Source organism: Candoia aspera, chromosome 4 (assembly GCF_035149785.1).
Source record: "Candoia aspera isolate rCanAsp1 chromosome 4, rCanAsp1.hap2, whole genome shotgun sequence".
In the NCBI taxonomy this organism is placed as follows: Eukaryota; Metazoa; Chordata; class Lepidosauria; order Squamata; family Boidae; genus Candoia; species Candoia aspera.
In genome coordinates, this window is record NC_086156.1 from 112,931,876 (window position 1) to 112,948,501 (window position 16,626).

Genomic DNA, 16,626 nt, shown 5'->3' on the forward strand with positions numbered 1-16,626 from the left:
AGCAAAAAAAAAAAACCTTTTTCACTTTTTGTAGCACTGGAAAGTTGTGTTGATAATCACCAGTTTAGAATGGATGCAGGGAAATCTAGGAGATCAATGGCCTGAGGGCCTTTTTATCCCAAGCGATATGCAAATCAGCAGACAATTTCCTCTTTAAAGGAGCCCCGTGGTTTCCCCTTTCAGGCAACACCCACCAACCCAAAGTTTGTGCAATTTCCTGACCTCTTTCCTGCCAATTCCCCTCCATTTGTTAGAGGGAGCAAAAATGGTCCCCTGGCTAAACCTGGTGTCCTTTTTAGTAGTCCTGCAAGGTAATTCTTCCCTCTCTACAGAATTTCCTTCTATTTTTGTTTTTGTATTCAGGAGATCTCATTGAAACACCTTTATTTTTTTTAGGAGTTCAGTGTGAGGTCCAGTTGGTGGAGTCCGGAGGGGACGTGAGGAGGCCTGGAGAGTCCCTCCGTCTCTCCTGCCAAGCCTCCGGATTCGACTTCGGGAGCTATGAAATGAGCTGGGTGAGACAGGCTCCCGGAAAAGGACTGGAATGGGTGGCATACATACATCCTTATTCCAGTACTATTACCTACTCGGAAAACGTCAAGGGACGCTTCACCACCACCAGGGACAACTCCAAAAGCCAACTCTATCTGCAGATGAACAGCCTGAAGACGGAGGACACGGCAGTCTATTACTGTGCAAGACACACAGTGGGAGGAAGTGAGTCTGAAGCCTGGCAAAAACTCTCTCTTCTTCAGAGCCGCTCTGCAAGTCAGCTCAGCCCCAGAAGGCTGGATTTTCCCAGGGGACTTGAGAGGGAGCTGAGAAAGCTGCCTGAGTGCCAAGAGGAAGGAAGAGCTGATCTTGGCCTGGGCATTCTGGGATCTGTTCTCCTTTTGGATAGGAAGAAAATGGCAAATCTCAGTACAGAATATAAATTGAATAGTGTATTTTCTTTTTTTTAATCCTCCTTAAAGACAGCAAAGGGAAATTGTTCTCAAGTTCTGCTCTCAAAAAGTATCAGGAAATACAGAATTGATTCAGTAATTAGAACTCTTCATTCTTTTATTGGTTTTGAAGTTCAACCCTCATTTCCTCTTTCTTGAGATGCAGGTCTGCCCCTCTCCCTCTTTGGGTGCATTTGTTTCTGTGTCTATATATCCTCTCTCCCTCTCTCCATAGATGTACTACATATATGTACACACACACAGACACACAGATATGAAAGTATGCACAAACATATAGGCATTTGAAAGTTTAAATACATTTAAAATCATTTTCCTCTTCCAACAGTCGAAATGTAGTAATAAATTCAGGATGCTGCTAGGCCTGACAGGGTTTGGTGTGGAGTGACACCAAGGAAGGGGGCAGAAGTCAGAAAATAAGGCCTAAAAACGTCAGGCCAAGGGTAGCCTAATTGTGGTTGTGTTATAATACTTAGTTTAGCAGAGGAACGTAGATCAGGGGTTTCAAGTCAGTTCCAGGGAAGTTCATATTCTAGGTGGTTTAGGAAAATTGCCTCCTCACCTGCCGTCCTCCCCAGTAACTTCCGGGTGGGAGAAAGGTTGGAATGCTCAGCCTCTTTGCTCAACAGGAAAGTTAAATGGAGAAAAATATTGAAATAACTCCTATGGTCTCACCTTGTAGTTTTTGATCAGTGATTTATGAATATCAACACCAGAACTTCCACATGGGAATGCTCGTTTTTTTTTAATAAAATGTAACCTTGCTCTATATCTTAGGTAAGAATTATTCAACATGCCTGTCTTGACTCCTATAAGTACTTGCTCAACATTTCAAAATTCTTTAGAAAAAATCCATATTATGTGAATGGATAGTGTATCACCTTTATCCAAAATTATATACAAATTTAGGGATGATAGAAGATTGTCCCTTCATTTTCATGCATTTCTCGCATTCCAACTGGGAGAAGGCAAAGTGATTTGTAAAATGTTCCTTCCTTTGTGAACATTTACAACATACATTAGAAACGTTTCTATACAATTTTGCATATTTTTGTGGGGTTAGGTTCCATCTGTACATCATTTTATACAAGTTTTCCAATAAATGATAACAGAAAGTAAATTTTAATCCCTTTGTCCACATTTTCCCCCAGTTCTCTAATAAAATATTATATCCAAAATTTCTTGCCCAATTAATCATACACTCTTTGACCTGTTCATCTTCTTGATTTAATTGTAATAATATTTTCTACATTTTTGTCATAATATTCTCATTATTTATATATAACTGTTTTTTGAACTTTTTTTTCTTTTTTAAATTTATATAATTTTTTATCTCATTTAAATCGTTCATTTAACTGCATATATGTGAACCAATGACACCGGTGTCCTTCTCCTTCTATTTCTTCTCTTGTTTTTAGCATAGATGTATCTTGTTCATATTTGATTATATCTTTATATCTTAACCATTTTAACTTGTCATCTAAACTTTCCATCCTTATCAAACTTATCATTTTGGAGGCATCCTTGTTTTTTTCTGTTTATATGTTTTATTTCCATAATAGTTCACCAAAAAGGTCTCAAGAAAATTTCACATCTAAGGAGGCTCCAATCCTCACTGGGAAGCCATGTCAGAGTTGACAACAGATGTGCTCTGCTAAATAGAGAGCAACGGAACCCTTTGGGGAATAGAAAGAGACTTAAGAGTATTTCCCAGTCCAGAGAGAGAGTGTATTTGCTGGCATTTTTATGGGTATATGGCAATGGTATTACTAATGCTACTGCTACTGCTATTATTATTATTATTGGTATTGGTATTGGTATTACTATTATTACTCTGTCAAATTCTATGACTGCCCATCTGGCTGAATCAACTCTGGGCAAGTGGCAACTGATAAAAACACCACACAAAATGCCGACTCAAACAAAGGAAAAAATTAAATTCATATAACTACTGACTTAAAAACCATTCAAATAGGCAAAGAACAACCCACTGGCTCCATCTATTCTGTTTCTCCCTCTGATTTATCTCATTAAACTCTGACTTATAAATTGTTCCTCCTGGCTTGTTCTGAATTCAGTTCTTTGGGGTTTCTTTTATCCAAAGACATTTGTAAATTAAGGGACAATTCTCCTCTCCCCTCCTTCTCCTCTCCTCCCCTCAGTGGAATATACCTTCAAGGAAAAGTGGAAGGTCCATGCACTGAGTGCCTCTTTTTTTTCCGGAGGACTCTATAATCAGTTACTGCTTCTGCTTTAACTGAACCATACAAAATGGCCAAAATAGTCCAGCGTATGTAGACATGGAATTTACCTAGGAAAAATGGATTAAATTTTGAAGAAATAAAGAAAACTAAAAAGAGCATAAAATTCTCCTCTCCTCTCCCCTCTCTTGTGTGAAATATACCTTCAAGGAAAGGTGGATGGTCAATGCACTGAGTGCCTCTTTTATCCTGAGGACTGTATATTCAGTGACAGCTTTTGCTTTAATTGAAGGATAGGAAATGGCCAAAAGGGGTCCGGTGAATGTAGAGATGGAGTTTATGTAAAAAAAGTGGGATACAGTTTGAAGAAATAAAGAAAAATAAAAAGAGGATAGAATTATGATTTCCTCTAAGTCTGATATCTAGCAAAATCATTTGCAAATGAATGGTAGAAGATGAACAAGGGATGTTCAGAGTTATTCACCTCTCACAGAGAATTCAGAACTGGTACAGAGAAGGTTCTGACCAATGATAAGCCCTTCCGACCCAGTCTGCCTGTAGTAAAACGAGGCCGAGGGAAGAACGAGGGGGACTTGCTTCAGTCCGGCTGAAACAGTCTCTTTTGGTTGGAGGTCTGCAGAGAGGGTCTGGCTTCCCACCAGTTAGGGATGGTTTGTACTACACGAACAAGATGGTCCTTCCCAACTCGTTTTTACACGATTTCATGATATTTAGGAGAAAAAATAAGAATACACGACCTCAGGAATATACAGTATCTCATAGAAAAACCCATCAAAAGGAATTTCCTGTCATATAACAAAAGTGTGTTTTTTGATTACTCCCTAGAGCAGCATAACTTTCCTGGAGCTCTTTCATTTCTTTTGAGCCCTAATTACCATTTCTTAATGCAAGAATCTCTTTGGAAAGTTAAGTAGATGCCTCCCCTCCTCAGGTTTTCCACCAGGGGGCAGTGTTGCCACACGGAATGGCTTTGCATATGGGTGGGGTGGGGTGGGGGAGGGGGAGGGGGACAAAGGAAGGGTCTGCAGGCCTTGTCTCACTTCGGAGGCATCATTACTTTTACTCTCATTTTCCTGAGAGACCACTGAAGGCAATTCAAAGAAATTTAACATCCCAAGAGATTACATTCCTCACCATGAAGCCACATCTGAGTTGAGAACAGATGTGCTTTGCTAAATATAGAACAGACTGAATTGTTTGGAAAATGAAAAGTCATTTATTGCTGTTTCTCAGTCCATGGAATAAGTGTAGGAGAGCGAGATTTTTGAGTCTTAGTATGAATTAACTCTGGGCAGTCAAAAACAGATAAGAAGACCATACAAATGGCAACCCAAAAACCTCCCAATATTTGTAATCAGTACGGCTGCTGAGTTAAAAACCAAACCATTAAGAAACATCATACAGGCTTCCAATGATTTATATTCCAACTTTGAGGCTTGGATGTGTTTGTAAAATTGATCTGTGTCCTATTAATTGGGCCTTATGGCTTGGTCTGCACTGACTTAATTTTGGTTTCTTCCAAAGAACGTGGTCAAGGGAACAACGGTGGAGCAACCATTTTGAACTCCGATGTGCCATTCTCTTTATTTCCGGACTGTAACATGGCTATTTGAGGAAATTTCAATGCCCGATTTCTTTCTGTCAACTTAAAACCCGTACATTAAGTGAGGAGCATGTGTCAGAAGCTTTAATTATTCCAGTGTAAAGCTGCCTTTTCATCTATGTCCCATGTGTGAAAGGTGTGTTGAAATAAATCCATACCTCAAAGCCCCGAGGGGCTCTTTTATGCTGAGCGATATGTAAATCAGGCCACAATTTCCCCTTTAAAGGAGCCCCAGGATGTCTCTTTTCAGGCTACACCCACCAACACAAAGTTTGTGCCCTTTCCTGAATCCTTTCCTGAAAAGTCCCCTCTATTCCTTAACGGTAGCAAAAATGATTGTGTGGCTGAATTTGGTTTCCTTCCTAGCAGTCCTCAGAGGTAATTGGTTCCCTCCTATTCAGGTTCTTTCCATTTTAATTGTTGTATAAAGGAGAGCTCATTTAAACAACTTTTATTTTAGGTGTCCTGTCAGAGGCCCAGCTGGTAGAGTCTGGAGGGGACGTGAGGAGGCCTGGAGAGTCCCTCCGTCTCTCCTGCCAAGGCTCTGGGTTCAACTTCGGCAGCTATGACATGAGCTGGGTGAGACAGGCCCCTGGCAAAGGGCTGGAATGGGTGGCATACATAAATCCAGGTTCCAGTACTATTTACTACTCGGACAAAGTGAAGGGACGGTTCACCATCTCCAGGGACAACTCCAAAAGCCAACTCTATCTGCAAATGAGCAGCCTGAAGACGGAGGACACGGCAGTCTATTACTGTGCGGGAGACACAGTGAGAGGAAGTGAGTCTGAAGCCGGGCAAAAACCTTCCCTTCCTCAGAGCAGCTCTGCAAGTCAGCTCAGCCCCAGAAGGCTGCATTTTCCCAGGAGACTTGAGAGGGAGCTGAGAAAGCTGCCTGAGTGCCAAGAGGACCAAAGAGCTGATCTTGGCCTAGGCATTCTGGGATCTGTTTTCCATTTGGATGGGAAGAAAATGGCAAATCTCAGTACAGAATATAAATTGAATAGTGTCTTTTCTTTTTTTTAATCCTCCTTAAAAACAGCAAAGGGAAATCGTTCTCAAGTTCTGCTCTCAAAAAGTATCAGGAAATACAGAATTGATTCAGTAATTAGAACTCTTCATTCTTTTATTGGTTTTGAAGTTCAACCCTCATTTACTCTTTCTTGAGACACAGATCTTCCCCTCTCCCTCTTTGGGTGCATTTGTTTCTATGTCTATATATCCTCTCTCCCTCTATCCATAGATGTACTACATATATGTACACAACCAGAGACACACAGACATGAAAGTATGCACACACATATAGGCAATTGGAAGTTTAAATACATTTACAATCATTTTCCTCTGCTACCAGTCGAAATGTAGTAATAAAATAAGGATGCTGCAAGGCCTGCCAGAGTGTGGTGTGGAGTGACACCAAGGAATGGGGCAGAAGTAAGAAAATAAGGCCTAAAAACTTTCTGCCAAGGGTAGCCTAATTGCGGTCGTGTTATACTACTTAGAATAGCAAAGGAACGTAGATCGGGGGTTTCAAGTCAGTTCCAGGGAAAGTCATGTTCTAGGTGGTTTAGGAAAACCCCCTCCCCACCTGCCGCCCTCCCCAGTAACTTCTGGATGGGAGAAAGGTTGGAATCGCTCAGCCTCTTTGCTCAACAGGAAAATTAAATGGAAAAAAAATATTGAAATTACTTCTATGGTCTCACCTTGTAGTTTTTGATCTGTGATTTATGAAAATCAACAGCAGAACCTCCACATGGGAATGCTAGGTTTTTATTTATAAAATGTAACCTTGCTCTATATCTTAGGTAAGATTTATTCAACACGCCTGTCTTGACTCCTCTAAGGATTTGCCCAAAATTTCAAAATTCTTTTAAGAATATCCATATTATGTGAATGGATAGTGTATCTCCTTTATCCAAATATATATATAGATTTAGGGATGATAGAAGATTGTCCCTTCATTTTCATGCATTTCTCGCATTCCAACTGGCAGAAGGCAAAGTGATTTGTAAAATGTTCCTTCCCTTTGTGAACATTTACAACATACATTAGAAACGTTTTTATACAATTTTGCATATTTTTGTGGGGTTAGGTTCCATCTGTAGATAATTTTGTACAAGTTTTCCAATAAAAGATAACACAAAGTAAATGTTAAACACTTTGTCCACATCGTTTCCCACTTATCTAATAAAATGTTATATCCAAAATTTCATGCCCAATTAATCATAGACTCTTTGACCTGTTCATCTTCTTGATTTAATTATAATAACATTTTCTACATCTTTGTCATAATATGCTCATTATTTATATATAACTGTTTTTCGATCAGGTTTTTTCTTTTTTAAATTTATATATTTTTTATCTCATTTAAATTGTTCATTTAACTGCATATATGTGAACCAATGACACCGGTGTCCTTCTCCTTCTATTTCTTCTCTTGTTTTTAACCTAGGTGTATCTTGTTCATATTTGATTATATCTTTTTATATTAACCAATTTGTCTAATCATCTGAACTTTCCCTCCTTGCAAAAGCTTCTTGTGGCGATATCCACACTGGTATTTTTTGTAATAATCTACTGTTATATTTATCCCAAACCCTCAATAATACTTTTCTAATAGTATGATTTCTCAATTCTTTGTTCATTTTTGCTTTTTCATTCCAAATAGATGCAGCCACCCACATCTAAGTTCCCTCTTGCTGTAGAAGGTTCGGATTTTCTAACATTAACTATTCTCTTATCCACAGAAAGCAACAAGCTTCAGAGTACAATTTGAGATCTGGTAACCCCAACCCTCCTCTTTCTTTAGCATCTGGTAATAATTTAAATTGAATGCCCTTCTTTTTCCTTGCCAAATAAAAATTGAGAAATCTTTTTGCCATACTTTAACTATTTTTTTATTGATTAGTTTTGGTAATCTTTGGAAAAGAAATAGCATCTTTGGTAATACATCCATTTTGATTACAGATATCATTCCGAGCAAAGATAGTTGTAATTTTCCCCTTCTTTCCATATCAATTTTTATTTCCTTCCAAATTTCCACATAATTCTTTTGAAATAATATTTATATTATTTGTTGATAATATTACTCCTAAGTATCTAATCTTTTTTTCTATTGTAAAACCTTATTTAGTTATTAAAGTTTCTTGTTGTTTTTGAGTCATGCTTTTACTCAACATTTTTGTTTTTTTTTTGTTTTTTTGTATTTACCTTAAATCCTGCCACTCTCCAACTTTCTTTAATTTCTTAAACAAATGTTATAGAACCTAGGGGATTTGTAATATGAATACTAGGTCATCTTCAATTGCTTTTAATTTATAAATTTGTTTGTTTGTTTTTTTTTTTTTCTAATTTTTACTCCTTTTATTTGACCATCCCCTCTTATTTCTCTATTCAGGACTTCTAGGACTAGAATAAATAAGAGAGGTGATAGGGGGCATCCCTGTTTTGTTTCTTTTTCTATTTTGCAATTATCTTTCAATTCGTCATTCAGTATAATCTTAGCTCTTTGTGTTGTGTATGTTGCTTCAATCCCTTTCACAAATGATTCCCCAAATTTCATTTTCTCTAAAACTTTAATCATAAAAGACCAGGTCAGATTGTCAAAGCTTTTTCAGCATCTAAAAATATTGAAGCTATTTGGCATTCGTTATGATGTTGTACATAATCCAAAATGTCGATGACGGTTCATAGATTAACTTTCAATTTTCTTTTTGGCAAAGAAACACTTTGATCTTGATCAATAATTTCTTGTAGAATTGTTTTTAATCTTTCTGAAAATATTGAAGTAATTTTTTTCTAGTCATTATTTAACAATGATACTGGTCTATAAATTTTGGTTAGAGTTGCGTCTTGTCCTTCCTTTGGCATAAGTGTTATATTATCTTCAATCCATGTCTCTGGTATTTTTGATCCATATATAATCGAATTCAATAAATATCTAAATGGGTTTATAATTTGTTCTATAAAGTGTTTGTAGTATCCTGACGATATACCATCAGGTCCGGGTGTTTTTCCTCTTTTGAGTTTCTTTATAGCTTCTATTATGTCCTGATTTGATATTGGACTGTTAATTACCACTTCTTGAGTTTGTGAGAGTTTGGGGAGATTTTGCTTATTAAAATATTCCTCAATTTTATCTAAGGAAATTTCTTGTTTTTCATATAAGTGTGAAAAAATATATATAAAATGGTTTTTTGATTCTTTTATTATCAACTAAGTCTTCATTATTCTCCCTGATTTTAATAATCATTTTCTTCTCCCTATTTGTTGCTGTAATAATGTAATTATTACACAGCCCTAATTCTTACAAGCCCTGATTCTATCCCCACCTCTCTCACTGGACCTGGTTTGGTCTTCCAGAGCTCAGTAACTTCTTCCTACCTCCCTTCCCCGATTAGAATACAGGCATCTCCTTGGAGGGTTAAGCCTTCTGCCTCATCTTCTCACATTTTCCACTAGGGGGCACTGATGGTCTGCAAAATCCCCCTGAATATGCAGCCAGTAGAAAGGGTGTATTCAGAGCGGACGACACTTCTGAGGCTGATCATTTCCACCATTTTTGGATGAAAACTCACTGCAATTACAGCTCTCTCTACAAGACAAAATTTTACAATAATTATAAAAATTTCCTATGGGGAAGTTTCTGATAATTAATTCCAAACTCTTATTTCAGATCCATCTGTACCCTTAGACCATCTTTAATGATCACCAATTTTATACTAGTGAGCAATGGGTGTCCTTTCAAAGGTGCCATCTTTGGCTTCAGCAAAAAAAAATGGCTATTCCCTTTTCTGCCAGAGGGCTAAACCTGCTGGAGACTGCTGTGTTGTGGCCTCGTCATGAGGAGCCACTGTCTGGAGGACATGTGGGTGATCTCAAGTCGTCTCCTTATCCAGAGAGGAATTATGAAGAGTCGGTCTACAGGCCCACTATTCCTTCCATTGTAATCCTCAGTTCACCATATCTTCCCCGGAAGTTCCCACACACTTTGACCTCCCATAATCTCCCAATCTGTCTTGCCTGTTAGGACAAAATAATAAGTGTCTCCAGATAGGAAAAAGTGCTTTTGAAAACCTAATGTATATCTGACTGTAGGATATAATGTATTTCACCAAGATCTAATTCATTATAAAATTAACCTTTGTGATTCTGTGTCCATTTTCCAGCCATCTACAATAGAGCATAGCAAGTGGAATGAAAGGACAAAGATAAATGCAATCATTTTGCTGCAGTTTGTTTCCTCTACTTCCATAACAGAGGGGTTTCTTTTGTGTATATGCTACCTGAGAAGAAGAAATCAGCCCTCTAGTGAGAACTTTAGGACTCTTTTGTTATAGGTGTCGAATCAGAAACTTTGCTGGAGGGAAAATAAAAATTATTAATATGGCCTGAACATTCCAATTTCAACTTCACTCTTTGCAATGTGATTGGGGTGAGCCTGGACTCAGATAAAATCCTGGAATGGGATATCATCATTCAATATCCTGGAAGTAGGTAGGATATCAAAGCGTTATTAATTGTTCTAAAGATCTAAACTGTGCAATAAACATTCCATATATTCAGGGATTATCTGCCAGAGAGGCAGGGATTCATCAAAGTGTCCAGACTACCAAGGCCATCTACCAAGAAGCTCTGCTTCTCTGTTATCCTGAAGTGTATGTTAATACACTGACACCCTTCCTCTTTATATGCCTCCTTCTCCTCCCTCCTCAAGCTGTAGCTTCAGGTCCAGAGCCAGGCTGCCTGGAACTTCTTCTCTTACACACTGAGAAAGGAAAATGATCCTTTTGCTCCAACTCATTTCCCTTTTAGCAGACTTCCAAGGTAATGGTTCATCCATCCAGAGATGGAAGCTAAAAGGCTCTTATATGCTAGAAATTAATGGACTGGAGCAAGATGGATAAAGTCTGCATATCCAATATTTCAATTTGTTGTTTATTTGTTTAGTCACTTCTGACTCTTCATGACTTCATGGACCAGCCCATGCCAGAGCTTTCTGTCGGTTCTCAACACCCCCAGCTCCCCCAGGGACGAGTCCGTCACCTCTAGAATATCGTCCATCCACCTTGCCCTTGGTCGGCCCCTCTTCCTTTTGCCCTCCACTCTTCTTAGTATCAGCATCTTCTCCAGGCTGTCCTGTCTTCTCATTATATGACCAAAGTATTTCAGTTTTGCCTTTAATATCATTCCCTCAAGTGAGCAGTCTGGCTTTATTTCCTGGAGGATGGACTGGTTTGATCTTCTTGCAGTCCAAGGCACTCTCAGAGTTTTCCTCCAACACCACAGTTCAAAAGCACCTATCTTCCTTCTCTCAGCCTTCCTTATGGTCCAGCTCTCGCAGCCATATGTTACTCCGGGGAACACCATTGCTTTAACTATGCGGACCTTTGTTGTCAGTGTGATGTCTCTGCTCTTAACTATTTTATTGAGATTTGTCATTGCTCTTCTCCCAAGGATTAAGCGTCTTCTGATTTCCGGACTGCAGTCAGCATCTACAGTAATCTTCGGATCTAGAAATACAAAGTCTTTCACTGCTTTCACTGCAAGCAATAAAATGCGCCATTTTTGTGAAAAGTTCCACCACCACTAGTATGGAAGTCAGCCCCTGGACCGGGGGTAAATCAGTGATGAAATCCATGGAAATGGTATCCCAAGGCCTACTGGGGGTGGGTAGGGGTTGCAAGAGTCCTGTGGGCTTCCCTGGGAGAGGATTGGATCATCTACAGGTATGACAAGAAGCCATGTAGCCCTTTATGTCTGCAGTCATCTTAGGCCAATGGTAGTCTCTCAGAGCTCTATGGAGAGTTTTGAAAACACCTCCGTGCCCTGCCGTTTGATGGTCATGGCAAAGTCTCAGTACTTCTTCCCTCTATGAGGGGGGAATGTATAATTGCCCGCTATTCCAGAGGATTCCTGCCTCCACATTAAATGGGGAGGCATTGTCTTGCAGGCCCCTCTGGAGGTCATCCATCCTGGCCCTGGCTTACGGGTCCTGTTGCTGCTGAACTCTGACTCTTGTAAATAGGTCCTCTGCTTGTCTGTCTGCTGCTAAAATCTCTGTTTGGTTGCCCCTCATAGATTGCTAAAACTTGTGAGGTTGTAATATAGTAGCCTGTACCTCCTGGTGAGTAGCGGAGGTTGCGTGAATGGATCGAGACAGGGCATCTGCCAAACAGTTCTGCGCCTTGGGTCCATAAGAAATAACAGAATTGAAATTGGAGAAAAAATGGCTCCATCTGATTTGGCTTGAGGTGAGGGATCTGGTATTTTGTAGAAACTGTAAATGCTTGTGATAGGTGCAAACTTTCACAGGAAAGGTTGCACCTTCTAGCCAGTGCCTCCACTCTTGAAATGCTGCTTTAATTGCTAGCAACTCCTTGTTAAAAACATCATAGTTTCTCTCTGCTGGTGAGAGCGTGCGGGATAAAAATGCACAAGGGAGCAATGTATTCTCTGTTTTGTTAGTATATTGCAATAACACAGCGGCGATAGAAAAATCTGAAGCATCTGAATGCATTATGAATTGCTTCATGGGATCGGGATGCTTCAAAAACAGCTGGGATGCAAAGACCTGCTTAAGTTCTTGGAAGCCTGCTTGTAATGTGTTGATCTGGAGATCTACTCGTTTTTGATGCTGTTGCAATGCTGCTGCCTGTTGTTGGATGGTTTGCCAAATTTCCTGGTTTTCCGAAGACATTTTCCCAAATGTCTCTTCCTTTTTTTTCCCCTCCCTTTCAATGGGAGTAGAGAGTTTGTTAGGATTGATGTCCTAACCGTCAGGAACAACACTGAGAAAAGGAATGGGCTCTAGTGTTTTATTACTGCTACATTGGACAGAAAATCCTATCAAACTGAAGAAGGGTGGAAAAAACCCAGACAGATAAACCCCAAAAGGTAAGGCGGGTCTGATCTGTGTCTCTTTGAATGGGTGCTTACCTCCTCAGTACTACGCATGTGTTTTCCCCCCTGGATAGGGGCCCCCTCCTGCTCGCCATCAGTACTCATGAGAATTAGCCTCCATTCGTTAGACAGAACAAGAATGATCCTGTGGCTAAACTTGGTTTCTTTACTAGCAGTCCTCAGAGGTAATACTACCATCTAAACAGAGTTTCTTTCCATTTTAATTCTTGTATACAGTCTAAAAATAAAAAGTCTAGTTTTATGGGCCCTCCATATTTATAGAAAAGTCTCCCATATTTTTTCTTTTGAAATCACCTAAGCCAACCCATTCTGTATCTTAAGAAGCCATTACATAATTCTTGTTGGGTGCTTGCCAATCTTAGTGTCAAGAACTTAAATGACACATAAACCATTACTTGTTTTATTTCTCATGTCCTGACATTATAGGCTTTCCTTTAAGAACTTGCCCATAATTTCAAAAGAGTTTCAAAGAAATCTGTCATGTGAATGGAGAGAGTGACTCTTTATCCAAAGATATTTGTACATTAAGGGACAATTCTCCCCTCCCCTCCTCTCCCCTCCCCTCCTCTCCTCTCCTCTCCTCTCCTCTCCTCCCCTCAGTGGAATATACCTTCAGGGAAAACTTGAAGGTCAATGAACCAAGTGCCTCTTTTTTTTCCGGAGGACTCTATACTCAGTTACTGCTTCTGCTTTAACTGAATCATACAAAACAGCCAAAAATGGTCCAGCGTATGTAGAGATGGAATTTACCTAGGAAAAATGGAATAAATTTGGAAGAAATAAAGAAAACTAAAAAGAGGATAAAAGTATGTTTTCCTCTAAGTCTCATCTTTAGCAAAATCTTTTGCAAATGAATGGTAGAAGAAGCACAAGAGGTGCTAAGAATTACTCGCCTATCAGAGAGAATTCAGAACAGGTACAGAGCAGAGTTTGACCACTGATAAGCCCTTCCGACCCGGTCTGCCTGGAGTAAAAGGAGGTTGAGGGAAGAACAAGGGGGACCTGCTTCAATCTGGCTGGAACAGCCTCTTTTGGTTGGGGTCTGCAGAGAGGGTCTGGCTCCCCACCAGTTAGGGATGGTTTGTACAAGATGACCAAAATGGTCCTTCCCAACTCGTTTTTACATGATTTCATGATATTAGGAGAAAAAAATAAGATTGCACAATCTCCAGAAAGTACAATATCTCATAGAATAACCCATCAAAAGGAATTTCCTATCATATAACAAAAGAGCAGCTTTGGATTTCTCCCTGGACCGGCTTAAGTTCCCTGGAACTCTTTCATTTCTTCTGAGAAATGAAAGAAATTACCATTTCTCAAGACAAGAATCTCCTGGGGAAGTTATGGAGATGCCTCCCCTCCTCAGGTTATACACCAGGGGGCAGTGTCACCACACTGAAGAGCTTTGCATATGTGTGGGGTGGGGGTGGGGGTGGGGGAGGGCAATAAATGAAGGGTCTACAGGCCTTGTCTCATTTCAGAGGCATCATTACATTTGCTGTCATTTTCCTAAGAGATCATTGAAGGGAATTCAGAGAAATTTAACATCCCAGGAGATTACATTCCTCACCATGAAGCCACATGTGAGTTGAGAACAGATGTGCTTTGCTAAATATAGAACAAACTGAATTGTTTGGAAAATGCAAAATCATTTATTTGTGTTTCTCATTCCACGGACTAAGTGTAGGATAGGGAGTTTTATTAGTATTTTTATGAATCAACTCTGGGCAGCTAATAACCCATAAGAAGACCATACAAAATGGGAACCGACCCCCCCCCCCCATATACAGTATGTAATCCATAGAGTTGCCGAATTAAAAAAAACAAACTAATCAGGAACACTGTACAGGCTTCCAATACATTTTTTTTTCTTTAATTCCAACTTTCAGACTTGGATGTTTATGTAAAATTCAAATGTAGCTTATAAATTGGTCCTTATGGCTTGGTCCTCATTCACTTATTTTGGGGGTCTTCCAAAGAACGTGGTCAAGGGAACAACCATCCTGATCTCCGATGTGCCATCCTTTCCATGTCCGGGGTCTAACGAGGCTATTTAAGGAAATTTCACGGCATGATTTCTTCCTATCACCTTAAAACCCTTAGTTGAATTGAGGAGGGTCTGTCAGATCTTGCTTTAATTATTCCAGTCTAAACTGCCCTTTCTCCTATGTCCTGTATGTGAAAGGTCTGTTGAAAGACATCTATACCTCAATGCCCTGAGGGGCTCTTTTATGCTGAGTGATATGTAAATCAGGCCACAATTTCCCCTTTAAAGGAGCCCCAGGGTGTCTCTTTTCAGGCTACACCCCCCAACACAAAGTTCCTGCAGTCTCCCAAATCCTCACCTGTCAATTCCCCTCCAATCATTGGAGGGAGCAAAAATGATCCTGTGGCTGAACTTGGTGTCCTTCCTAGCAGTCCTCAGAGGTAACTGTTTCTATCATATTCAGGTCCTTTCCATCTTAATACTTGTATACAGGAGAACTCATTGCAATAACTTTAATTTTAGGTGTCCAATCTGCAGCCCAGATGGTGGAGACTGGAGGGGACATGAGGAGGCCTGGGGAGTCCCTCCGTCTCTCCTGCCAAGCCTCTGGGTTCACCTTCAGTGACTACAGCATGTACTGGGTGCGACAGGCCCCAGGGAAAGGGCTGGAATGGGTGGCTTACATAAGGTACGATTCCAGTACTATTAACTACTCGGAAAATGTCAAGGGACGCTTCACCATCTCCAGGGACAACTCCAAAAGCCAACTCTATCTGCAAATGAACAGCCTGAAGCCGGAGGACACGGCAGTCTATTACTGTGCGAGGGACACAGTGAGAGGAAGTGAGTCTGAAGCCTGGCAAAAACCCTCCAAGTTGATTCAGTCACAGAAGGTTGAGTTTGTGTAGTTAGAATGAGCAGCAGCAAATCTCCACAGTATGAAGTGAGAGCCCAAAGCTGATCTTGGAAGACGCTGTGGGTAATGTGGTTTCATAAGGAATCAAGATCTCTCTCTTCCTCCTTACTTTCTGCCCCAAATGCTCCTTTTCCCACCATACAGATTTCCCTCCTCAAGCAAGGCAAAAGGTGAAAATGGAACAGGAAGCACCCAGCTGTTCTGACAAAAGATCCCTTTCAGACTTGGCCAGAGATCTTTCAAATAAAATGACCCATTCAGGTGAACATTCTTCCCAGGCCGAAGAGATCTCCACAAAAGATTACTTCTCCAGAAAGTTCACCTTCCTATCTAGCAGCGCCAAACATGAAGAGCTCCCAGCTCGGCAGGAAGCCAAACTGCCCCAAGCAAAGGGAACCCTGACCCAGCAGCGCCCCCCCCCCACAGAGTGCCCCCCACAAAACGCCGGGGAATTGCTCCTTCCCAGAATTCCTAGAGAGCGCCCCCTTTCCATCCACCGGCCAAGTGCGCTTGCACGGATATTGCTAGAGGGCGGAAATATTTTCACATAAGAATCGCAAAGCTTGTCCACATAAATTTCTGGAAGGAAATTCCAGACTGTGGCCACTGCCGTTGTTGTACCAGCTCTTCAAAAATCAACTTTCAACCTGTTCACACAACGGCCTGAGCATTTTTTATTCCCAGCTCTGAATGAAGATGACGAGATTTCCTTCCAACAGTGGTTAGAACTTCGGAAGGGGAGATGAAGGGAATCTCAGGGCAGTGGAATATACTTGGCCGTTTTTAAAAAGCTAAAATTTAAGCTGAGGTAGAAATATGGATTCCTTGCCAACAATTGTTCCTTGAGATATTTTGCAGTTCAGTCCCCTTTGGTTCTCAATATCGCCACCCCTCCCCAGTTTAGTTCTTTTCTACTTGTTGCTCTTTCCTCATTCCCTCCACATCAATATAGAGGAAGTCCTCACTTAACAGCTGATTGCTTAATGACCGTTCAAAGCAATGAGGGCCTTGGA

The 16,626-nt window shown here is 40.3% G+C and overlaps 1 gene segment (V, D, J or C); it reads left to right on the plus strand.

Annotated features, from left to right (window-relative positions):
- The first annotated feature begins 265 nt into the window (after positions 1-265).
- The window catches only part of LOC134497154 (immunoglobulin heavy variable 3-48-like), a 53,387-nt gene continuing 37,026 nt past the window's right edge, over positions 266-16,626 (plus strand). Inside the window, 2 exon segments of the V gene segment in view lie at positions 266-311; positions 397-764. Of these exon segments, the coding sequence occupies positions 266-311; positions 397-764 (414 nt within the window).